General features: G+C 41.1%; 1 protein-coding gene across 2 annotated transcripts in view; it reads right to left on the bottom strand.

The window, feature by feature from the left end:
• Positions 1–26,181, bottom strand: part of exoc2 (exocyst complex component 2) — a 273,825-nt gene that overhangs the window by 200,610 nt on the left and 47,034 nt on the right. For both annotated transcript variants that reach the window (XM_038796745.1, XM_038796746.1), the window contains exons 2-4: positions 16,635–16,812; positions 12,874–13,050; positions 7,764–7,890 (exon numbers count right to left, since the gene is read on the bottom strand). In XM_038796745.1, coding sequence (XP_038652673.1) covers positions 7,764–7,890; positions 12,874–13,050; positions 16,635–16,752 — 422 coding nt within the window. In that variant the 5' untranslated portion in view covers positions 16,753–16,812. The remainder of the gene's footprint in view (positions 1–7,763; positions 7,891–12,873; positions 13,051–16,634; positions 16,813–26,181) is intronic.

Below are 26,181 nucleotides of genomic sequence, written 5' to 3'. Positions count from 1 at the left end.
ACTCTCCACCCACCTCCAATGGCCCACCCTTCATGCCCACTCCTGGCCCTTCTAGTATAAACTATTTATAGAACCAATTAATCATATAGTAACCACAGCATTGGTGGAAATGCTCAGAAAAAAAACACAACCTCATTTTCTGAAAGAAAACTGGTGTTCCGATAACCTGACAGAAGTGTCAAACAGACCATTAAAATATCAGTAAGAAGCTAGCAGCACTTAACACCTCATGCACAAATAAAAATTCAGCCATTCACAAAAGATCACAAAAAACAATAAATTATAACCTCAGAGATGTTAATCAAGCAAAGTCAACACTTCTCTGCATGTGTGTAAACAAGCTCACTCACATACACCTTTGATAATAATCTTATGCTTTTGAGTATGAAAGAGCCATGGGCATGCAGGGTATGACAGGCATGGGACATGGAGGTGGTATGGGGAGTGAGGATCTAAAATGTATCAAACAAATGGGACTAAGTTTATTTTTATTCTTTAACGGGATGTGGGCGTCCATTTATTGTCCATCCCTAATTAACCTCGAGAAGGGAGCAGTGAGCCCCCTCTTGAACCTCTGCAGCTTATGTGCTGCGCACCGCTAGGGAGTTCCAGGACTCTGACCCTATGACAGTGAAAGAATAATGATACAGTTCCTAGTTGGGATGGTTATGGCATGGAGGCGAATATGCAGGTGGTGGTGTTCCCATGCATCTATTGCTCTTGTCCTTCTATGAGGCAGCAGAGGTCCCGGGTTTGGATTGCGCTGTTGACAAAGCCTTGGGTTGCTGCAGTGCATCTTGTAGATGGTTCACACTGCTGCAACTGTGTGTTGGTGGTGCCAATCAAGCGGCCTGCTTTGTCCTAGATGATGGAGAGCTGTTGAAGTTGCATTCATCCAGGTAAGTGGATGGTGTTTCTCTGTGTTCTTGTCTGCCTGCTCCGAGCCAGAGAATCACATGCAAAGGAATCCAGCACAGTGACATCTGGTGTCCTCAAAGATGTCCCCTTAGCTTCTTCATATTTCTCATCTACCTGCTCCCCCTCACCAACATTATCTAAAAACTTCAGTACCTGACGACATTGAGTTCCACCTTGACCTCTGCTGGCATAACATTCAGTCTTCAACAAACAGAGAATTTCCTGCAATTAAATATTGGGAAGACCACAGTTATTGCGCCGGATTTGCGCTACCAAAGCAGGTAGCTCAAGTTGCACCTGCCTCAGTATAAAGTGCCCCTCTAGGTGATGTTTTCACTACAAAGAGGCACCGGTAGGGTAGAGTTGGGTCCTCTCCCCCAGAAGCATTTGGAGACAGCCACAACGGTGCTATGTGCTAAGGCAGCCTGGTTAAAAGCCCAACCTTGATTTGCTGAGAGTTTGTCTAGCTGTCTGGTTACATTTTAGGCTCTTTATCCTTAACCCCTCACTTCCATATTACCTCTTAACCATGTTGGGTTTTTTTTTAAATCCTCATTTGATCCTCTCATCTTGTCATGCACCTCCATCCAATATACTTGCAACATTTCCAATGATCATCTTTAGCATTGTTGGCCTGATTTTATCACAGCAAAGTCCCACAAACAGCAAGGAGATAAATGACCTGGAAGAATAGTAAATGGATACTATGGTACGTTATTTTCAATGCTGCTGGTCGTGAAATAAACATCAGACATGACAACAGGAATTCTGCCATTAACCTATGAATAGTGACATGACTCAAATGATCACCTGAAAGGGCAAATAGAACAAAAGTTTAATATCTCCTCTAAAAGTTGGAACCTCCGTACTGTGTTGACCGATTTGCCGATATTTTACAGCCACAATCTTTAACTCGGAAGCAAAGTTGTACAGAACCAAATCAGCAATCTCTCACGACATTAATTTGAATCAAGCAGCAAGTCAAGGGAACCTCCAAGTATCCAGCAACAGTTTTATTTATTTTTTTTTTCCAATTAAGGGGCAATTTAGCCTGGCCAATCCACCTAACCTGCACATCTTTGGGTTGTGGGGGCGAAACCCACGCAGACACGGGGAGAATGTGCAAACTCCACACAGACAGTGACCCAGGGCCGGGATTCGAACCCAGGTCCTCAGCACCGTAGGCAGCAATGCTAACCACTGTGCCACCATGCTTCCCGTATCCAGCAACAGTGATATCATTAATCGGGCAATTGAAGAATTCTTACAGATAGCGAACCCGGAAGTAAAATGTACTGATTATCTCTCACTTTTTATATATGATACAGAGAGCAAAATACAGATTTGGACATACACATTAGAAGCTGAATTATCATATTTTTTAAAGCTTAAGATTAAAAACCATTGAATTTTCATCATAATGGAAGACCTAGCATTACGAAAACATAAAATTAGTTTCCCACAGGTTGAACGTTTTTTCAGCAGTTGTCACTTTGTACAGCATTATGAACCCAATTACGCCTCTTTAGTAAGGTATGTATTATCAGGTTAAAAGTAATGAATTCAGTTTAAAAGGGGACGGTCCCGTCAGTTCAGTGATTTCTAAAGTTTTCTGTCTGTCGGGGTTCTCAACGGCAAAACCTTGAGGAGCAGGAAGCTGTTAATAGCAACTTCTAGATTTCTACATTTAACTGTGAATACTCAATGTACAGCTACCAAGAGCAACATTCAGTGCCTGCTTCCTACTGAGAGGAGAACACTATAAATCCTACTCGCGGCTGGTGAGACCAAACACTTTGGAAACATTTCTCCAGAAACCACCTCGAGAAGTAATTATTTCCAAATTTATTGCCACAGATGTAAAAATGATATGACACTTCAAAGCTTTTATTTCCTCCATTTTAGATCTGGATATTCCTGAACAAACCAAAAGGACCTTTCATAAAGATGCAAAATGCATTCAGTATAAAAATAAATCATTACTTAAAATCTGGATTGAATTCACCCTGCGAACATTCTCGGATTCTGAATCAACGGCCACGTATTGAGATGCTGTTAAGGGTGGTATGAGAATATGCAAAAGGATTTTTCTGGCGATTTTATGTTAAAGTTTACTATTCGTTTTTTTCTTCTCTAGCTAATGTGGGTGGTTTGTGTTTGTGTGCTTGATTTAACTGTAGTTTTTATTGGTCTTGCGATCCATTATCTGGTGCAATTGCTTGGCATATATAATCACTGTGGCGACATGTCTAGTTTTGTCATGTAATGCTGAGTATGTCAGGAGACTGATGTCTCATACTAGAGACACAGATCTGTCATTTGTCAGCCAAATTTTCACAATTCATCTGCTGCAGCAACTACCAAAATATTTGGGACTCCCGTTGCATAATATTCATACATACTGAGCCAAAGAACAGTTATTCATTTGCGGATTGCTTTCAATCATAGCTAAATACAAATAAATGACCGCTGCATTCAAAGGGGTTAGATGATACTACAGCAATTTTAATTAGCTTATGACCTATTCTTATACACTCCAATTGCAAAAGGTTTCTGCATTGGTTGGTTTCCAACCATTGCTGATTTCAATATTAGCAAATTCCTACTATTGATTCTACCAATATATTAGGTTTTGGCGGACATGAAGAACCAGTTAAAAACATAAATCATTAGAAATCGTTTAAGCTGACAACAAGATGTTCCCTGACAAAACATATTTGTTTGGCTATTTTGAGTTTGTTAAATATGTAGCTATTCAGAGAGTTTTAAAACCTGGTCTGATTTTTCAAAAATAATGAATATTTTTACCCATCACTGCATATCTATGGGCTTTCAAGCAGAGGTTTAAATGCACCAGAGGGCAGCAAAATGTACATAAAGTAAATTAAGGGAAGGACAGTACAATAAAATTAATTAACGCAGTACAAAATGCATACAACTGTTTATAAATGTGGAAAATGCCAATAAAAAATTTTTTTTTTTCAAGTTTACATGCACATGCTCTATTTTTAAGGGTTCAATTCCAAGGTCCTCCTCTTGTTCTGTGATTGTGATAACCTTTCATACAGATAATAGCCTTGAAAGATCGCACCAGTACAGATATTTAACAGTTAAGAAGTAGCAATGTATACCACCATGAGTCCATCTTTGTCGATCAACAGATGAATAGTTAAATTGGCATACAAACGTGTGTAAGTGGTCTATGCTTACCTGCAAATTTGTAGTACAGCTCGAATATCCTTGATCGAGTGTACTTTATCAGAAACCCTCTGAGCCAACTGCATTTCGGATTTCAGATAATTTGGGTTTTCGGATATCGCAAATAAGCCTAAGCCTACTTGCATTACTATGGCTGAAGCCGGCGCTGTTCGTATGAAAATTGCGGGGGATGGGGGGAGGCGTAGATTCAGGGCAGAGTGCTTAATTGAGGGAAGTATTCTGAATTGCTGGACCTTTGAAATGTCAGTAAATAATGTTTCGGAAAGTGACAGGAAAAAAAGTTTTAAGATTGAATGTTTTTTTTTAAATTTGCTAAAAAAGGATCACCCCTGGTTGTTGAATTAAATCCTAAAACACCACGTGGGAAGACAGACAATTCATGTTTTAGCATTATACTCTGCTTCCAGCCCCTTCAGGACAGAACATTCTTTAGACTTATTTTATTAGATGAAATGCTTTCAGACTTTGACTGTAGATGACTGAAGTCAGATCAGCATCTTTAATCAACAATGAAATGTTGTTTAGCTGTACTATAAACCAACACTATAAAAGTCAGACAAATGGAAGAATTTTAAAAAGATGCATCTTTTAGACTTTCCATTTAAGTGCACAAATTAAAGGGAAAATTAAGAGTTTGAACCAATATATGTTTTTAGTAAGGCACCAATAACCAACAAATGAATTACAAATTTGGCTGAGAACTTCCTTTCAACGATGTTTCTGAAAGTTAAAATAAACGGCATCTTGTTCTACTATATTTTATCCTGTAAAGAATAAGATCAGGGAGGTGATACATAAACATGATTTAGTGTAAGACAACATGACCACCAAAGTTTTAGACAAGTTTAAACTTAGTGTAGCATGGAGCTTGGTAACTTAAACATTGGAGGGAAAAATAAATTTGGAGATAACAAAAGAATAGAGCAGCAGCAATGGGCTGATGTGAGCTGGAGCTGGAGAATATTGTGGAGACGGTGTAAACGTTTTTCACAAAGGGCGGAATGTAAAGTTTGCAAATTCAAGGCCCTCAAACCATATACCATCTATTCAGACAAAGCATGTAGTTAAGGAGGGCGATAAGAGTCAGGAGCAAAGGTTATGGTGTCTTTTCTGGTAGTCGGATAAGATAGTGTTAGCCTTTCTAGTGCAAAATTGGAGGATGTTTTGGCTCGGCTGTGACTTGATGCCAAATCAAGCAACCTGTCAGAAATAAAAACAGAAATTGTTGGAAATACTCAGGCTAGGCAGCAACTTTGGAGAAAAGGAAAGTTAGACCTGCTAGCAAGCACAGGGATGGTATCGGCGTTTACTACGATAATGGAAAAATAGCATCATTATAGAGCTAAAAACTGAGCACATGCCTACAAATGCCGTTGCTGAGTGGCATCACCAAAATAAGGAAGAGGATAGAGTTTGAAACAGTGGCATATTCTGAAAGAGAAGCTGTAGTTGGAGACGAGCCAACTGGATGGGGCATAGAAGTAGAAGGACGACGTAGTGATTCACTCCTGAATTTAGAATTAGGGTTTGGAGAGCTCTCCCAAACCTCAATCTTACTTCCTAGATTTAAATCTTTCTGAAGCTTGTTAATACTATTGTGTCTTGTTCTATTTATGTTGACACTGCTTGTCTGAAACTAGTGGATTTCCCTTTGCAATATCCTTAATATAGACTTAAATTCAGCATGTAAATTGTTTATGACTCACCCACTGCGAGTAAATACGTTTGCCTATCCCCCTGCACAATTTATCCCATTCATTCTACATATGTAACATGCTGTAGTAGATATTTGGTGTATATCTATTTTCACAAAATGCAATTAAATAAATTAATAAATCAGGCTAACATTAAACTAAATAAGTTTCAGGCCACTATAGCAGCAATGAATGATTATAATTCTAACGGTTCTACTGTTGCAACACTAGAGAACATTTAGCTTCTGGCACGAAGTATAATTATTAAAAACAAATTGGGTGCACAAGAAAATAATTTTTCTCAACATTTATAATAACAAATACATGCATATGCAGTATATTTCAAAATCAATGACTAGCCAGCGTTCCAATGGCATTGCACCTGTTAGGATCAGAGTGAGGACAAACTAATGTTACTGCAGTAGCGTCACTGTGGTTGGCTCCCCATCAGCCAACTACTCCAACTTCATGGATTTAATAACTCTATAGAATCTCCATGTTATCTTCTGCCAAGGAGGACAATCGAAAGGGATATCACAACTGCCTGTTCGCTGGAATGTTGTTATGTAGGAGTGCTACGGTGGGCATTTATCACAATAGTGTCCAAGTACTTGTTGTGTGCTTTGTTCAAATCCTAATCCTTCCCACACTCTGAAAATATCACTATTATCTATTCTTTCTCCACGCAACCCAAAACCCAGGGGTGGAGATGACTCAGACAATCTGGCACTTCATTTACAGCCCTGGCCTCCCAATGATATATTTGTAATCCAGTCACAGCATTTGTAACTATGGGATCCCTCATTATATCCGCCACAACCTGATTATTCATTATCTACCTGTGCATCACTCATTCCTGACATGCCTCACTCTTTATTTGCACCCTCACATTCCCAGAAGCAGCCAATTAACACCGCCCTCCCCAGTCCCACTGCTGAGAATTTTCCTCTTGGACCAGCTACCCCATGTGAGAATTAATTTTAAAAATTTGGCACTAGTCCCTTGCATTTAAATCCTCTCCCCATTGCTTTCTCTTGCTATCTCCTGTACTTCTCCAATGCCCTCCTCCCATCATCTGGGTTAATTCTGGCTCTACTGCATTCTGTCCGGCCCTCCTCCTTCTCACCTCCCCCCCCCCCCCCCCCCCCCCCCTTCCTTTTGATCACTCTCTGCTCTACCTAAACCCACTTTCACACCCCCAGTCCCTGTTCTTTTCTCTCATGTTGCCCCCTCCACATTTATAATTCTCCTTCTGCTCCATCTCCTCTTCCTTTTGCCCTACCTGTCCCCCTAAATGTCTAGGTGGCAACTGAATTGTGGCCAGGTGACCGAGGTCTGGAGTCAATGGTGGGACTATACCTGATTAAAAAGTGAGTAGATGCAAGAACGGTGGTGTAGCGAAAATGTGGGCAGTGAACAGTTGACAAAAATGAAGAACTGAGTTCAAATGTCGACTAGGAGTCATATAAAATTGTTTTAAAAATTAATTATTTGTAAAACAAAACCAAGATGTCTGAAATACAACTTCCTTAAAAATGCGTTTGTTTTGTTAAAATAATCCTAACCCTGGAAAAAGATTTGCTTCTTTATTTTTGTGAATGCTACCACAATATTCTCTTGTTTTTTCTCCCCTCTACATGTCTCCCTCCCTACTACTTGCCAGGCAAACAAAATGCATCAGCTTCCCTCAGTGAGGAGGGTGCGGTGTCTGATATTCATGGTCAGGAAGGAACAACGAGTAACGTTTTCCTAACTTGTTCCCTCAAACAACCTGGTATGGTTTGAACAAGATAGCGTAAATATACATAAGTAAAGATTTGTCGCACTGATATTTCTCCAAATGTTCCTTAACCCACATCCTGTAAAATAAATTCCACCATGCCATGCAGTATTTGCTATTTAAAAATCTTAACTGCAGAATTTACTACCTACTTCTCTATTTCTATACCAAGAGGGTTTGCTGGGCGCAGAGACAGGGGAGAAATCCCTTTATTCCTATCAGTGCGCATGTCGTAATAGTTCATTTCTTCAACCCAGACAGCTGACTGATCCAGGATACCTGTAGAAAAACAAAAAATGTACACGGAATGAGGTACTTAATTAAAAACAGACAGATAAGGACTGAGTGCATTCCAACAGTCACTGGCCAATGAAAAGACTTCTAAGTTGATCTCATAAGGTATTTTATTTCCATCTTCATATGTTGCACATGACACTACACTGATTAAATCATATTTTACAACTGCAGTGATAAATTGAGGACACGGGGTATGAAGGATTCTAAATAATTACCATTGAGGTCTACCTTTTTCCCTCACTGTGGAAAGCTTATTGTACAGGAGGCAGTCTTTTGATCCATCCTCCCTCTGCCTATCCACCTTGCTAGAGCATTCAAAAACTAATCTCACTTCTCTCCTCTCCCTATTGCATTGTATTGCTCTGCCTCAAATATGTACACTATTTCCTCATCCTGTGGCAGTAGAAACATTAATAATTCCAATGCAGTAAATGAAAAACAAATTCAGTCTTAGTGTAGTAGCTGTCCTTATCACGGAGAAAAATAGGTTTTGTTTGCTCTGAAATTTTTAAAATATTCTTTTAAAAATACACAAATTCTGTCATATACATTCTTGCCTTCCCGTAGCTTTGAAATAAAAACTGAAAATGCCGGAAACATTACGGGGGTCAGGCAGCATCTGTGAAGAGAGAAACACACTTCAGGAAGAAGTTAGATTATTGTGTTAGAGCTGGAGTAGCGTACTCAATTCAGGGAAACATGTCAAGACCTAAGAGAGCTTGCATACAACATTTATCAGCCTCCCCGAATAGGCGCTGGAATGTGGCGACTAGGGGCTTTTCACAGTAACTTTATTTGAAGCCTACTTGTGACAATAAGCGATTTTCATTTTCATTTCATACTGGAATGGTTAGAAGGATGAGGGACTTCAGAGACTGGAAAGACTGGGGTTGCTACCTTAGACCAGACAAGGGCAAGAGAAGATTTGACAGTTATTCAAAATCATGGAAATTTTGCTTGAGCAAATAAGGAAAAACTGTTCCCATGACAGAAGGTTGGTCACGAAGGACACAGATTTCAAGTGATTGGCAAAAGACAGAGGCATCATGGGAATGTCTTCTTATGCTGCAAGTTGTGGTGTAGAACAGGGTTTTTACACTTTTTTCCCCCCCACAAGGACCCACTTTTACCAAGCAGCCGACCTTCGGAACCAACGCCGGACGACCTTTGCAACCCACCATTTTTAAAAATATTTTTATTCAGGTTTTTAACATTTACAAAACATTACAAGACAAAATTAAATAAACCCAGCACAACCCCCCCCCCCCCCCCCCGCAATCAATCTTACCCCGTCCCCCCCAACTGCATCAGTTGCATCAGCCCCAGCCTCGCACACGAAGGTTGAGGCATTCACCCTCCGGAGCACCTCGCACCACAACCCCTCATCCAGCATCATCCCCAACTCCTCCTACCACATGGCCTTGATGCCCTTCAGGGATACCTTCTCTTCTTCCAAAATCCTCCCATAAATCGCCTAGACGACCCCCACCCTCCAACCCCAATACCGACAACACCACCTCCAGCAATGAGGAGGGTGCTACCAGAAAGGTCGGAAAGACCTGCACATGCCTAAAACCTTCCCCACGTGGAAACCCAAACCGTGCCACAAACTCCTCGAATCACGCAAACAGCCCTTCCAAAAACAATTCCTTCACCCCTCTTTCCTTCCATCCCAGAAACCTCTCATACATCCTTCCCCGCCTGAAATCCAAGATTCCCTTGGATCGGCATCAACCTCGACCCCACCCCGAACATAAAGTGCTGCCGAAATTGCCCCATTACTTTCAGTGTGGCAACCACCACAGGACTCCCTGGGGCTAACAGGGGCAGCACGATTGCCAGCACCCGCAAACCCGACCTCCTACAGAAACCTGCCTCCATCCTCACCCACAAAGCCTCCGCCTCCCTACTCCAGCCCCGCACCTTCTCCGCCCAGCCATACTACAACATGTTCGGAAGGCCCAAACCCCCGACTACCACCCCCTCCGAATTACCGGCACCTTTCCACACCCTTAAAAAATGATTTAGGCCAAATAACCGGCAAGCACTGAAATAAAAATGAAATCCGCAGCAAAATATTCATCTTCACCGCCTGCACCCGACCTGCCAATGACAGGTGAAGGCTATCCCACCTCAGATGATTCGCCTTAACACTACCTACCAGACTTGTAAAGTTCAACTTGTGAAGGTGTGCCTAATCCTGGGCCACCTGCACTCCCAAATGTCTGAAGTGGGTTGTTGCCACCCAAAATGGCAACCCCCTCACTCCAAACCCCATCCTTGGAGAAGACATTACAAAACACTCACTTGTACGCGTTCAGCTTGCAGCACAAAAATACCCTAAATCTCCTAAGTAGTCTCATTATATCCCCCTATTCCCCACAGAAGAGCTTGGGTCTGAAATATACAACAAATCATCAGTGCACAGGGACACCTTACGCTCCACGACCTCGCGTCCCCCCTCCCCGGTCCACACAATCTCAACGTTACATTTCTGCTGAGGACTTCAACTGATGATTTAAGTTCTCATTGCATCCTTTGAAAGAAAATCAAGTGTTTTGTCCTCGAATTCGCTATGTTTAGTCTTCAAATGCCTTTGAAGATTTGAGGGTTTTTAAATTTCATTTGCCAATATTTCCCTGCACGTAGCACACCTGGTTTTGCATCCTAATTTGCATTGGCACAATTAATAAAACCAAAGAAATCATCCTTGCACTGCTTTGTTCCCGAATTCAGCTTCTTCTTAATAGGTTGTTCATCAGAGGTCCTGGAGGTCACACCAACACTGCTTTGTACTGCCATGTACTCTCCTGTGCAGCTCTCCCCAGCAGATTCAGTTGAGAGATCCTGGCCTGTTTGTGTCTCTGGCCCTCTCTTCCTTATTCTAAAATGATCCACCTTTCTTCACACAATCCTGTTGCTTACTTGTTGACAGCTGCAAAACAGAGGAATCTCTCCTCTGTGATTAAGCGCCCAAAGCACGGACTGGGTGGACTACTGACTATTGACTGGATATCAATATACGTGCTGTGTGCGTGACCTGTTCTCTGCCGCTGCATCTGGCAGGAAACCTCTGCCGTTTTTCTAAAATAAATTTGGCCATGAAACAGCGCGCTGATGGCAGAAGACGATGATATTGGGTTGGTGCGCTGACGTCAGAAGGCAGCCTGTTCCACTGGGCTCCAGGCCTGCGCACTGCCAGATCCATTTGAGGGGGCACAGATGCGCAGGGTAGCCAGCATTCCCAACCTAAAAGCCGGCGACGTCCAGCATTCTTAAAAGCCGGTCTCAGCCATTGGCCGCTTCTCCCGCATCAGGAATGTCACGACTGATCACTCCGCGAACCTCCCGACACCCATCTGCCACCCGCCCGGGGGTTGTGATCCTGAGTTTTAAAAACCCTGGTATAGAATGCACTGCCTGAACGAGTAACAACTTTCAAAATAAAAGATAAATATTTAAAAAGGAAAAAATACTGGCCTCTGGGGAAAGATTTGATCCGACCAAAGAACACAGGCACAATTGGCAGAAAGGCATCATTCTGCGGAGTATCACAATACAATTCAATTGTATGACAGTTTATAAACAAGTATATTACTCTGGAAAAGACGGTCAGTGATCTGGGGTGGGGGGGATGGGGAACAAGAGGAAAGCCTCTGATAGAGTGTCTAAATAACAAAAGGAATGATGGTGCAAGGCACAAGGGAGTAAGTCCAAAGAATGAATAACTACAGTAGAAGAGCAGAGAGGGACCGAAACATGGAAAATCTAGCAAAGAGAAAAAAGTTCTTGAGAATGCGCCAAAGGAAAGTGGATCTGAACCCCCAATGGCAGTGTACTGAAAGGGAACCCCGACCGCATGGACCAGCCTAAACTTCCTTTCCCAGTGGCTCTGGTGTAGCCATCCTCTATTAACAGCATGTGATGTGCGGTACAAGAAAAGGGAGCAGTGGCTGGGATCTGAAATTGTTAAACACAATCAGATTACATTACATTTGAACGTCAATCTGGGGTGACATTATTCCAAAAATGTTTTCAGTATTGACATGAAAATTCTGCAGTGTCAAAAGTATCCTCTGTTAAAAATCAGGGAAACTACATTTTTAGTACTTAAAACTGAGCAATTGCATCCTCCAATCGCTTCTCCTCTTTGCAAGTCAGTGCCTCATATGAAGGCATAATTCCCAGGTGGCAGTGACCTTGTGGAATCTCAAAGTAGTTGCTTTTCAATTTGCATTTGCAGCGTAGAGTCACTGGGCAGGAATGCCAACCCTAGCTAACTTTCAATCTCCCTAGCCAGCTAACTTTCTATCTCACTAGCCAGATAGTGAGGCCAGCTGTAACATCCTTTACACCAGCCTGATCTCAGCTAACTCATTAAAAATACAATCAAATCCCAGACCCCTCTGGTCCAAGTCATTTGGAAGAAACTCCAACATGACTGCATTTTGAAATTCTGGTGTTAATTCCATGACTCAACCTTCACTAAAATCTAATTTTATATGCAACATAAACAATGCATTCCTGTCAAGGGTATAACTGATGTCCCACCATTTGTATACACTTATTAGGAGTCCTTATAAAGTAGACTGTGGTACAAAAGCTAATTTGGAAAAGAATCTGTTTTGTATCTACAATGGGACAGTTTGGGACTCCTTAACCCTTTGACACCATTGTGTCATTTCTATAGAAGCACCAAATAAAACAAGATCATTTTCTGCAAGTTAAACCCAGGGTGTTTTTATACATACACAAACACAGAAATCTACAGCAACTTTATAAAAAAAACATTGTTGAAAATAATGCAAACTTGTCGAAGGCTGTCAAAACTAAAAATCACATCAACATTGATATAAATTGTAAATGAAGAAAACATCAACCAAAATACTCTTGGTGAAAATAATCCATGTAAAAGGAGGAATTTGTTTTTACTCATGGAAGCTGAAGAGGGCTTAAATAGTTTACCTATTTTATCTTGCTTCATCAGCCTAAAGGAGACAGTCGAAGTCCCTTTGCCTCCTGATTTAGTGGTTACAATGATGTCTCCCTTATCATTTTTTGCCGTCCCAACTCGACAGACTATTTTACTAGCAGACATCCATTCTGCAGTCAGCAAACAGTTGTGCCCACAGATCGTTAGACCTTAAAAAAAGAAATAGATTGTGAGCCAGTCATGTCAAAATATTTCTAAATCTTATTATTTAATGATTTATATACACACAACCAGATATGGGAGGATATGCAAGGTAGCAATTTAGTCCAGAGGTTCGGAAGGCATTGTAAAAATGGAGTGGTTTGCAACTATCAAAACCCAGAAATCCAATAACAAGCTTTTCTGTCTTCCCACATATATACTGGTAGAGGTATTTTTTTACACTTGGAATTAAGTTAGTTCAATATTAAGACATATTGAGCAGTTTTCCTGATTAAGGTCACATTATAATAGAAATTGTTGACCAGAAAATGTGATCATGAACATCAAATGTATACATACACCTACTATTATTAAATACAACCTCATCCCTGAAGGCAGGACAGGTAGATAAGGTGGTTAAAAAGCATATGGTCTACTTATATTCTATGCCTCGGCTAATAAAGACAAGAGCAGGGAGGTTATTATGGAGCTGTATAAAACACTCATTAAGCCACAGTTAGAGTTGTGTGCGCGGTTCTGGTCCTCACACTGTAGGAAGGATATGATTGCATTAGAAAGGGTTCAGAGGAGATTCACCAGGATGTTGCCTGGGCTGAAGTGTTTTAGCTATGAAGAGAGGCCAGTTAAGCTGGGATTGTTCTCCTTAGGGCAGAAAAGGCGGAGGGGGACCTGATTGAGGTGTGCAAAATTATGAGTGACATAGATAGAGGGAATATAGGAAGAAATATTTGCCCTTAGTAGAGCAGTCAATGGCCAGGGGCTTAGGTTCAAGGTAAGAGGCAGGAAATTTAGAGGGGATTTGAGGAAAATCTTGAACTCACTGCCTGAAAGGGCGGTAGGGGTGGGAACCCACACATCTGAGAAGCATTCAGATGAGCACTTGAAACATCACAGCATACAAGGCTACGGACCAAGTGCTGGAAAATGGGATTAGAGTATAAATGCTTGATGGTTGGTGCAGACACAATGGGTCGATGGGTCTCTTTCAGTGTTGTAAAACTCCTATATTTTTTGTGAAGACAGGTGCAAAATAATCAGTTAATACAAAAGCAAATACTTCAGAAGCTGGAAATATGAAATAAAAACAAAAACTACTGGAAATACTCAGGTTTGACAGTATCGATGGAAAGAGAAACTGAGCTGTTGATTCAGGACTCGGATCGTTCACCAAAACGTGGAAAAGTTAAAAATGAAATTGGCTTTGAGCAAGTGAAAGGGGAAAGGGTGGGTAAAAGAACACAAGGGAAGGTCTGTGATAGGGCCGCGGGCAAGAGAGATTAAATGACAAAAGGTTTTGAGGTGCATGGTTAGATTCTCCTTTGTTGGAAAAGGTCATTGCCTGGCATTTGTGCGGCATGAATGTTATTTGTCACTATCAGCCCAAGTCTGAATGTTGTCCAAGTCTTGCTGCATATGGGCACAACTACTTCAGTATCTAAAATGTTGCAAATGGTACTGAACATTGTGCAATCAGCAGCAAACGTCCCTACTTCTGACTTTATGATGGAGGGAAGGTCATTGATGAGACAGCAGAATATGGTTGAGCCTACCCCTCGACCTCCTGCAGCAACGTCCTGGGACTGAAATGGCTAGCCTCCAATAAACACAACCATCTTTCCCTTGGACTACGTTATGACTCCATCTCCTTCGTACTATATAAATAAGAGTTGTTGCTGAATGCTCTCGTCATCTTCACTTCATCCCTGGTAAACCTTAGCTCATCCAAACTCTTGCTGTCCAATTCCTATCTTGCATCTTTAACCGTCACCACCTCCAGCTCTCCTTGAACTCTCCTTCCCTCTGACTGACTTTGTGCGTATTCCTCAGCCTCAGTGGCAACTGTTTGGAGCTTGATTTTTTTTTTAACTCCCAAAAAGGTAACAAGTTCCCACTCTCCAACTCAAGCTTAAAAGATTTAGTCCTGGAACCACCTAGTAAATCCTTTCTTTTTATATCGGTGAATTCATTCTTAATCAGTGTTCTTCTGTTTATATTTATGTAACATCTTTAATATAATGATAAGTCCCAAGGCACTTCACAGGAGCACTATAAATTAAAGATGGCACCGAGCCACAGAAGGGAATTTTAGGTCAGATGACCAAAAGCTTGATCAAAGAGGTAGGTTTTAATGAATGTCTTGAAAGACGAGAGAGAGGATGAGCGATAGAGTGTAGGGAGGGAATTCCAGAGCTTGGCACCGAGGCAACGGAGGGCAGGGATCACCAATGGTGGAGCAGTTTTAATTAGGGTCGCACAAGAGGTCAGAACTAGATCAGCGCAGTAATTTGGAGGATTGTAGAGCTGGAGGATATTGTTGCGAGGGAAGGGCTAGGAGGAATTTGAAAACAAGACGTTTGGTGTGGAGCAAAGTTAGGTCAGCTAGCAAAGGGATAGTGAAACAGGACCTGCTGCAAGACATGAGTAACAGAGTTTTGAATGACCTCAAGTGTATGGAGTTTAGAATGTGGGCAAGCAGCCGGGAATGAATTGGAATAGTTGAATCTTGATGAAATGAAGGCATGAATGATTCAAACAGTGATGAAAGATAATCAACCTGAAATAATAACTGTTCCTATCTCCACAGATGCTGCTTGATGTGCTGAGTATTTCCAGGATTTAGTTTTATTCAAATAGTAAAGTCTAGAGATAACAAAAACACAGGTATGGTTTTCAGCAATAATATGTTGTAGTATGGGCAGTTATGCCTGTTGTTATAAAGGTGGAAATGGTCTACGGATAGAGAAGATATAACATTGAAAGCTGAGCTTGGAATTAAACATTATGCGGAGGCTATAAACAGTCATGTCCAGAGACAGTGCACAAGGTGGTGTATGATAATGATGGCAAAGGCATAAAATATTGTAGTTAGGCTGGAGGGTGCTGGCTTCTGTCTTTCCAATGATTAGCTGGAGGAAATTGCAGGTTTTCCAAGACTGGGTGTCGAACAAGCTGTCTGACAACACAAAGTTAGTGGAGGGGTCAAAAGAGATGTTGGAGGGGGAGAGTTGATGTCACCAGGAAATTGGCCCCATGTTTGCAGGTGCTGCAACAAGAGGCAGCATATAGATGAAGAACAGGAGGACACCAATCATATGTCCTTGAGAAAATTTGGATCCGACAGTAAAGGGACAGGATGAGAAGCCATTGCTTGAGATACTGTGTCTACGATTGAGTAAGAGTAGAACAAAATTTGACATTAATGCAATACGTTTTAGCATAATTGTTTAACAATAAACAACTCTTCCCAGGAGGCTAGACTGAAAACAAGTATAATTCCATAGTGACTAAGATTTTACATCTATTTGAAACTTGTACTTGAATGCCAGAAAATCTGGAGTTCAAACCTTTGTTCTGTTTAATGATTTCCATGTTGGCAAGACTCCTACAAGATCCACCATTTTATAAGCTGATATTTTTTATTAAAAATAGGACAAAGATATGCCAAGAGAAGTCATGTCTAATTGTTAAAACGTGCTCTAATATAAACATTTCAATGCCATCAACTGCACCTAAAAGGTGGTCTCATGCATTTTTATAAAGTGACTTCCACTGAACAAAATCAAATACCTACCTACAAGATCCGTGGATCCTGTTCCCAGATTTTCTCCTCTGATCGTTACTTTTGTCCAGGGAAATCCCTCATTTGGAGAGATCCCAGTTACCAACGGTGGTTGGCGTGCTGGAGACATGATCACTCTTCAGTTACAGATTTTGTGTAAAAGATTTCTGAAGGTACAGCGGACAGCAGCCTGTAAATACAGCACAACATGAACAAGCAATTGAGCATCTTTGTTTTAGAGAGAAAGGTGCAAACAATGCTCACTTTAAATATTGTTTAATCACTTTTTAAAAAACTTTGCATGCATAAGGCATATGGAGTTACAAATTCCTACTTCAATTTACTGATTATAAATGGTTTCATAAATATGCAATCGTAGAATGTACAAATACTTTGATTGCAGTGTTTTTATAAATAAGGATTTGTGTAATTGTTCAGCCCTGCAAAAACATTGAACCATTTCATACAGATCCTGAAAAAGCAAAGCAAACTGAAAATTATATGCACTGCACAAACCACTGAACTTTTATTGTATTGAACATGTTTACAGTTAGAGGCAGCACAGATACCCACACAATTTGAGGACAGAGAAATGTCCCACCATACTGTCTGTCGTGCTTAAATATTCTTCCATCCTCTGCACCATGCTGAACGGAGACTTAGGAAATTGTGTTCAATTGCTTTCCCTTGCTCCTCAAATAAATCCCTCCTAATATTGTGGGGCTGCTGCTACCGAAAAATTTTTATCAAATTAAAAGACAGCAAATTCCCACAAAACGTCACAACTTCCTTCGTGAAAAGTCAGCTCCACTCCAAGCAAGTTGCAATTGAAGCTAAGTTTGTGATTTTAGCTTTTGAACATTTGCAGAGATAATTTTATACCATTTCAATGAAAATATGTTTCTAAAGCAAGAGGAGGAAGGATATTCTGATTACTTTTGAAACGGAAGTAAAGAGATTAATTTGACTTGGCCTCGTAATATTTTCTCACTCTTGCTTCTTGAATATGTTTCTTAACTAATGCATTGGACCATGCAGAACTGACTAATTTTATCTAAGACAAAATTAAAACACGAATGTATTCTTACTGAACCAGTATTGAAAACTTAGATCTACTCTACAAATGTATACTCTACATATGTAAAATATATTTTCAAAATGAATGATACTGCAGTGCTGAGCACAGCGGAAAAAATATTAAATTCCATCTTGGAACATTACACCTCAATTCCATTTACAACCTGGATTAGCTTGTCTGTGACATGTTGAAATTGATCTATGAGCTGCGAGGGTGATTAGCACAAGCCCAGCCTTTCAGACTGTTCAGCAGCTGTGATGGACTGGCCACTGCTTATGGAACCAACACACCAGAAATGCTGGACAGAGTTCCTGCGTCCAAGCAAATTAAAGTAAACAGTCGAGGTCTTTCTCATCCACCCTGTTAGCAGCCTCTCAGCCGGCCTGGAGACCACACACCCAGACCACACAGCGCCAGCTGAACTCACTTGCACGCAAAGTCTAGTAGCTGTCAGTTTACTAGGGTGGTGGGAAGGTGGGGGTTGTAAGCAAAGGCACTGGGTTCCTATCATTAGGCTTGAGGGAAGGTTAATCCATCCCTTGCTGGGGAAACATACTGGTCATGGCCTTTCACCATTCACTCAGCCCCCCCTCCCTTTGCTAACCAAATGACTGATGAACAGGGATTCCAACACTTGCATCTCCTCCACATCACAAATTACTGGAAACACAAGCTGATTTTAAGGAGAGCTTGCTGAACAGCAAAATTAATATCGAACACTGTGACTTGGGTTAACATCACTGAAATAAGTTATACATACTGAGTATAGCAATACTTCTGCATTTCATTCAGTCAGCAACTCATTGTAAACCAAAGACTGATTTTGTAACACTGAACAATATCAATGTAGTTATAAGACTAATAATTTATTCAGAATTATTTTGTTCTACAATTGCTTCTCAATTTATGAGAAATACTCAATTGGCTTTAAATCATAAATTTACTGGAATAAATATATTTACAAGTTGCTTTTACTATAAACTATTTATAAAACAAAGATTGATTTCTACAAATTGATATAGACTACAGCAGATTTCAAATTTCATCAAAAAACTGGACAGTATTGCTTTTTGCAATTATGTCGATTATATGTCAAAACAGAGAGCATAATACATGCTGAGATACAAGATTAAATTTAGACTCACACCCTCCCCTCCCCCCCCCCCCCCCCCCCCCCCCCCCCCCCCCGTCCAATGTAATGTCCCTCGCCCACCAACACATTCTCTGGCTTTCATGGTAGCACAGTGGTTAGCACTGTTGCATCACGCACCAGGGTCGATTCCTGGCTTGGGTCATTGTCTGTGTGGAGTCTGCACGTACTCCCCGTGTCTACGTGGGTTTCCTCCGGGTGCTCCGGCTTCCCCACAAGTCCCGAAAGACGTGCTTGTTAGGTGAATTGTACATTCTGAATTCTCCCTCAGTGTACCCGAACAGGCGCCGGTATCTGGTGACTAGGGGCATTTCACAGTAACTTCATTGCAGTGTTAATGTAAGCTTCCTTGAGTCAATAAAGATTATTTTAAAAATTTAAGAAATAAGATGCTCATGTTCTTAAGTCAGCCCAAAGTACTTTACAACCAATAATTATTTTGAAGAGTGGTCACTATTACGTGTTGGCAAATACAACAGGCAGTTTTTGAGTCCCACATGCAGAAATCAGATAAATGACCAGATGCCATCAGTTGAATGATAAATACCAACCGGGCTGCCAGGAGCAGTATCTGCTGTTCCTCAAATAGTGCCCGAGATCTTTTAGATGGTCAAGTAGTTTAACTTTCACCGACAATACAATCAGTATGGCAATGAGGTGTCAGCCTATGTCATGAGCTTGAGTACCGCAGTGTGGTTTGAACGCACAATTTTAATTCTGAGCAAAGATGCATCATCGCTGACCCAAGGCTGGCATCAGTCATTATGGGCCCGATTCAGCAGGCTCGAGTTAAAGTCCGCTGAATGGTGCATTTAACAGGGTGTTTCTCAGTGCTTATTCAACGGCATTTGCCATTTGACCTCGGCAGAGATTCTCTCCATCGAGGCCGCACAGAGGGACTTACTGCTGGCCAGCTCTCCTCACATATCGGGGCGCCATTTTATCTGGCCTGCCCTGATCTTATCTCCCCACCCCCCCTCCCCCGTTTCATCTGGCCCGCCCAATCTTTTCCCCTCCCCGTTTTGTACTCCCACCCCAACCTTGGGAGGCCCACGGGAACACCCCTTAATCCCTCTGTACCTGGCAAGACCTTCCCGGGCCAAATCCCTGGCAGTGCCAACCTGGCACCCTGCGACTGCCAGGCTGGAAATGCCAAGGTGCCCAGGGCAGACCCAGGATCCACCATGCCCTGTCCTTGACCACCCGCGGGTCTATTATTGCCTGGGAAATCTCCCCCCCCCCCCCCAAGCTGCCATTATGCCTGGTCCACGTTTTTGTGGAGCAGTACTAAACAGTGTTCTGACGAGGTCTCGTTGGTGCCGCCGGTGAGCCCCGGGTGTCGGGTGAATCCGGCAAGTGCATATTTAAATAAGTCATACATCTCATTTAAATATGCTGCTCTGATTAAGCCCAGTGAGGACGAGATCCAGATTGCGACATCTCGCGAGATTACGTTGAATTGCGCGAGCGTTAAGTGCCGTGAATCTCGCGAGAGGCCTTTCGTGAGATTCAACAGTCTCGTGCTGATATCAAGTCAAGTGCGACGAATCCGCTGAATACCGCCCGATATGTGAATTTCAGTTTTGAACCCATTTCCTACACCTCAACCGCATTTCATGTTAGCAAATCAGCAAGCAATCTACTTGATCAGAACAAGATCATTACGTCAATGTCTAGCTGCAGAAATAGATTATTTTGAACAAATCTATAATTTCTGATGCAACACAGAAGACACTGGACAGTTGTTGGAGAATTAAAACAGAGCTAGAGTTACAATGCCATGAACCAGGAGAATGGAGCAGTTTCAGCAATTTGAACTACATCAAATTATGAAAACGCATTTTATATTTTAAAAATGTAGTGGTTTGGGAGATATTTAACAGAATGTTGATAAAACCGACATGTCCACTTTCTGAAACATAGATCTTCACAAAATAGAACTCTCAACTTTGAGTCGAAAGGTTAAGAGATCAAGTCCCACTCCAGAAACCTGAGCTGACATTTCAGTGCAGTACTGATGGAATGCTGCACTTTCATGGGATTTGAGTAAAATGTAAACCAACAACACTATTGTTGTCCCAGGGTCCCAGTCAAAATATATCCTCAACCAACATCATAAAGCAGGTTATTTGGTGATTGTCACATTACTGCCTGTGGGACTCTGCTGTGCACAAATTGGCTGCTACTTTCCATCAATATAATAATGATTCCAAAGTACTTATTTTGCTATAAACTGCTTTGGAACATTGAGGTCATGAAATACACAAAATAAATGCAAGTTTCACTTTTTTTCTTTGAATTTCACTTGGTTCAGTAACAATATTCAATTGAGTATTTCTATTTAAAAAGAGACATGCTGCCGAAGTTTTCGACTTGCACTCATCAAGATAGATGGTAAGTATACCAACAGTAAATATAACAATTTATGCTGCATGAAAAGAGAGCGCTGATTGACTGGCGGGTGGACTCTGATTGGTAGAGGTGCTGCCATGGAGAATGCAGCATATATTACCTCATGCAGTATAAATTGTTCCCTTTACTGTTGGTAATCTTGAGATCGATGAGTGCAAGGTACAATATGCAAGTTTTGAACTACCAAATGACTATTTATAGTCAATTGCCAAAATAACCGGTCGACATGGAAATATAATTAACAACTACAACATCAACCACTATTCTTCATAACTTTGCATATGTTGTTTCTATTTAATCAGTTTCAACTACATCCTCAAATTAAAATAACTGCATCAAACATCACCCTCAAATTAAAATAACTGCATCAAACATCACCCTCAAATCATGCACAAGAAAGACTTTCTCTGTATAATAATGTCAGTGACATCAATATATTTTCTGGACAATAGTATTATACTATAACATACAACAAAGTGCATGGGAGGAATGGAAATTATTTTAATTCTTTCACATTTCAAAACTAATAATTTTTTTTTTTTACAATGAATGACTTGTGCACATAAGCACCACAAATTGCACTTTTTGTTTGTGGCTGGTGTGTCATACCACCATGCAAGTAACTAAAATAAATAGCTGTCTAGCCTCAATATGCATAGATAATTGACGTAATCTTTCAAGAGTGTTGCTGATAAACTTTATGAAGTGTCGAAAGGGACACAAAGTTTGATTGAATGGTCCTCCAGTTGGCAGCCGAACTTGAGCAAAATTCATAAGGTTTCATTACCACTAGTCACGTGAAGTAAGATACGCACTTACTTCAGTCACCTGCTCAAGTGACGATTCCAAATACACAGTAGACAGTAAAATATAAATTCTCACAAATGCACTGCAGAAAGCATTTATTTAATTTGGAAAATTCTATTGTGTGACTAAAGTATAAAGGCTAAAGAAATTTTGCTGCCATTAGTCCAGCGAAGGCAGTCTTCATAAGACCACTTTAGCACCAAAGTTGAGTGATTGTGGTTGCACATCGACATGACAACGGTTTAACTTGACTTTGCTCCCAACCAGACCCCAAGTCCTCTGAAGCTGGGAAATGCAAGGCCATCCCCAATACATCAAAAGGAAGCTAGCACAATATCGATATTCCGGAACAAATTATGGACATTCACCCAAAAGCAAGTAGTTTTCAATTGTTGACATTTAAATTCTGAAGACCAAGAGTTTAAAAAAAGCTAATGATGTCTTTTTAATTTCTGCTTAATAGGTCTAAAATGCCCAACTTTGTCCTCGTTTCCCACTTTGGATTAGCCGGTTTAGTTTGGAATTTACAGGGAGAGATCCTCCCTCTGTTATCTGTAATGAATTGGCAAAAGTATTTGTGATTTTGATACACGTTGCAAACAGAAGACATCTTCTTGAATGGTTTTGGTCTACGTTTATGAGCTGAAAAGACTATACAAGAGTTGCATGCTTTAGGTTTTGAACTCAATATGCACATTGGAAATATTAATAAGGTAATTGGGTTATCGTAACATCTCACCAAGTACATTTGGTTCTTCTATTAATTTCTATGCACATCTATTTTTTTTCCTTCTAGCGTTTTATTACAACAGTTAATATACTTTAAAAATAATTCATTTGTTGCAAAGTGCTCGAGGTCTGCTGAGGTCAAGAAAGTCGTTCCTTCAAGTTCATTAAAATAATTTTCACATACAATAAATGCAGCTCCTGCCTATGAAGTATGAAAAAATAACTTAACCCAAGTTATTTCGGCCCCATAAATTATTGAGGCAACAATACCATTTCAGGCATATTAGTTCATAAGATTAGGCCATTTGGCCCGTCGAGTCTGCTCCGCCATTCTATCATGGCTGATATGTTCCTCATCTGCTACCTACAATGTTACAGGCCAAGAACTGGATTGTGAAATCAGCCAGAGCATCTCCTCCCTGGACACATGATCTAGAAGCGGGAGTAGACAATTTAGCAACCCCCCCACCCCCCTCCCCCCGAGCCTAACACCCTCAATGTGATCATAGCTGATCCCACCCTGGCCTCAACGCCAGCGTTCCGCCCGTTCTCAATTACCCTTCAACCCATTACCAATTTAAAATTTGTCGAACTCCTCCTTAAATTTACTTATGTCCCTGTACAAGGCAGGTTATAATTAGAACTAAAACTATGTGCAGCACTGCCTCCTCCTCAGTCTTAAGTCCGATTTTCTTTGCTCCCAGATCAAGAGTACATGGTCGGGACTATTTCCAGCTCCATAAACCCAAATCGAGAATTAGCCCCCAACCCACCCCACCATCAGATTTTTGGTACGGGAGGGCAGGTAAAGATGGGAATCAGCCTCTGAAAGAGCTCAGAGGGTGGCAGGTGGGTTAAGTGGAAGGTCTGCCTTGGTGCACTGGCAGTGCGTAAAAGCATTTTTTTTTTTAAAAACATGAACATCCCGCCAGCCCTCGCCCCTCCCACAAATCCCCAGTGCCCCATCCATGCCAACTGATGTGATCTCATGCCCCCGACCATGTTCTTCCTCACCCCCCCTCCTCCAACCCCGGTCCCTCATACCCTCCATGCCAACTTATATCTCGCTCTACCCACCCCCAATGACACCTCATATCATCCATGCCAAGCTATGAACTTTCCAACCCCAACTGGTCGTTTATAGCCCCTATGCCAACTTTGTGCCAACTCATGGCAACCATGCTCTCTCAACTACCATTCTTTGTCCTTACATCTGCCAGGCCAACTCATCCAGTATCCACCATGTGCAGACCTCAGGGCCCAAACGGAGATGAGATAAAATAGTTATGAAGCGTCTATTGAAGAATTTAATATTAGAAAATAAATTACTCCCATTGATTAGAACAAAACTCCTATTGTAATGGGCAGTACTGCCTCCTACTCGGTCTTAAGCCTGGTTTTAATTTGCTCCCAGATCTGGAGTACGTATTTCCAGCTCTGTAAACCGAAATCGGGAGAAACTGCCCCAACTCCCAAGGTCAGATGGGCGACACGATAGCACAGTGGTTAGCACTGTTGCTTCACAGCGCCAGTTCCTGATTCGGTACCCAGCTTGGGTCACTGATTGTGCAGATTCTACACGTTCTCCATGTTTCTGCGTGGGTTTCTCCGGGTGCTCGGGTTTCCTCCCACAAGTCCCTAAAGACGTGCTGTTAGGTGAATTGGGCATTCTCAATTCTCCCTCAATGAACTCAAATAGTGTGGTGACTAGGAGATTGTCACAGTAACTTCATTGCCCTATTAATGCAAGCCTGCATGTGACACTAAAAAAGGTTGTTGGCATTAAACCCATTCACTTTATTTAACTTCTTCAAATTCATTATAAAAACAAGTATTGAATTCAAAGTTCCACTTCAAAGAGTCTATAACCTCTTGGGAGTTGTCGACCAAACTGTGAACGGAGAGGCACCCACTGTGATAATGGAAGGTTGTGAAATCAATCATGCTACATTAATCTAATAATGGTAGCCCTCAGGCTTATGTCAGACAGAGTGAAAACTCAAGCACTATTTTATTGAAGCTCTGCAGCTCTCCACCTTCCCAAAAATTCAAGCCTTCGGCTCAGTGAAATTGACAGGTAAATGCTGATCCTAGTGCTTCCATCATAACCCCTGGGAGTCATTAAAATTTAACATCACTTGCAAGATACTAGCTCGAGCAGAGGAGTAGAAGACAACTAAAAATAGTATCATGCAAGCAGGTGTGATGACCAGTATACCACCTCCCACAGCACCTTGCTTGTGACTGAAAGAAAATATACTTATGATTAACAAATTGATATCATGGTGAAGAACATTCATCATCCAACTACAAAGCAATGCTAAATATGATCAATCATAATGATGCTGGTATAATAAACATACTTCCATGTAATTCATCACGCTACAGCACATTTTATACCCACCCTTAAACCAAGTTGGAAAAAGAAATCTTCAAAATTCTTGATGGTTTTTAGGTGCACTAGGTTTGAATAGCCAATCTTACCAAAATGAAAATTTAGTGTCTTTTTCACTTTATGTTGATAAATCATTTTAGCCTCGAGTGTTGACAATGGCCTCAGCTACTACCTCCTTGTGGGAATGTTAATGACTACAGGCCGCCTGGAAGCGGAGGCCACTTCAGTTCAACTTGCAACGCTCAACAAATTTTGACGCTTTAACTGTGCTGCTTACATTCTTTTCCTGACTCACACGAGTCATAGAACACACTCCTATTGCTCAGCATGGGCCAGAGCCTTGAGCATTGATTAACCATTCCATATAAAAATGCAACGTCAACTGATTTATAACCACGAGGTGCCAATGAATTTCAACTAGTTAAGAAATTTACACTACCAATCACACAGACGTTCCAACAGTAAGATGATGGGAAGAGGGCTTACAGGAATTTAACTTAACAGTTTGGAGCTGAACTGCATTGGATACGGTACAAAAACTGTACATAAAAAGAAAACATTTTTCATTGTTTATTTCGCAATAACCTGTTGCCAACATGTGATATAGGAACAGAAAAATATGCTGAAGCCAATGCATTTTGCACATTGATAAGATTAACGGGTTTGAGTCTCATTTTAATTTGATTAAGTCCTGAAGCAGGGCTTGATCCCTCACCTTCGACTCAGAGGGGAAGAGTGCGGCTAATTAAACAAAGCTGACACAAGATAAACATCACAGTGTAAATGCAACTGAAATCCAGATTCAGAGCCAGACCTGACATTGGAACCAAGTGGAGCTAGGTGATGGAATTTTAAAAAGGCATTATCCCCAAAAACGTTTTATGATATAACAATTTCTCTCAGAAAATGCTCATAATTTACACAAATATCTTGTACAAACAGAATATTGAACATATATATTTGAAGATTATATATTTAATTTATGCAC

Source organism: Scyliorhinus canicula, chromosome 5 (genome assembly GCF_902713615.1).
Source record: "Scyliorhinus canicula chromosome 5, sScyCan1.1, whole genome shotgun sequence".
Classification (NCBI taxonomy): domain Eukaryota; kingdom Metazoa; phylum Chordata; class Chondrichthyes; order Carcharhiniformes; family Scyliorhinidae; genus Scyliorhinus; species Scyliorhinus canicula.
The sequence above is the reverse complement of the archived record's forward strand: the minus strand, read 5'-3'. Positions and strand labels throughout refer to the sequence as shown.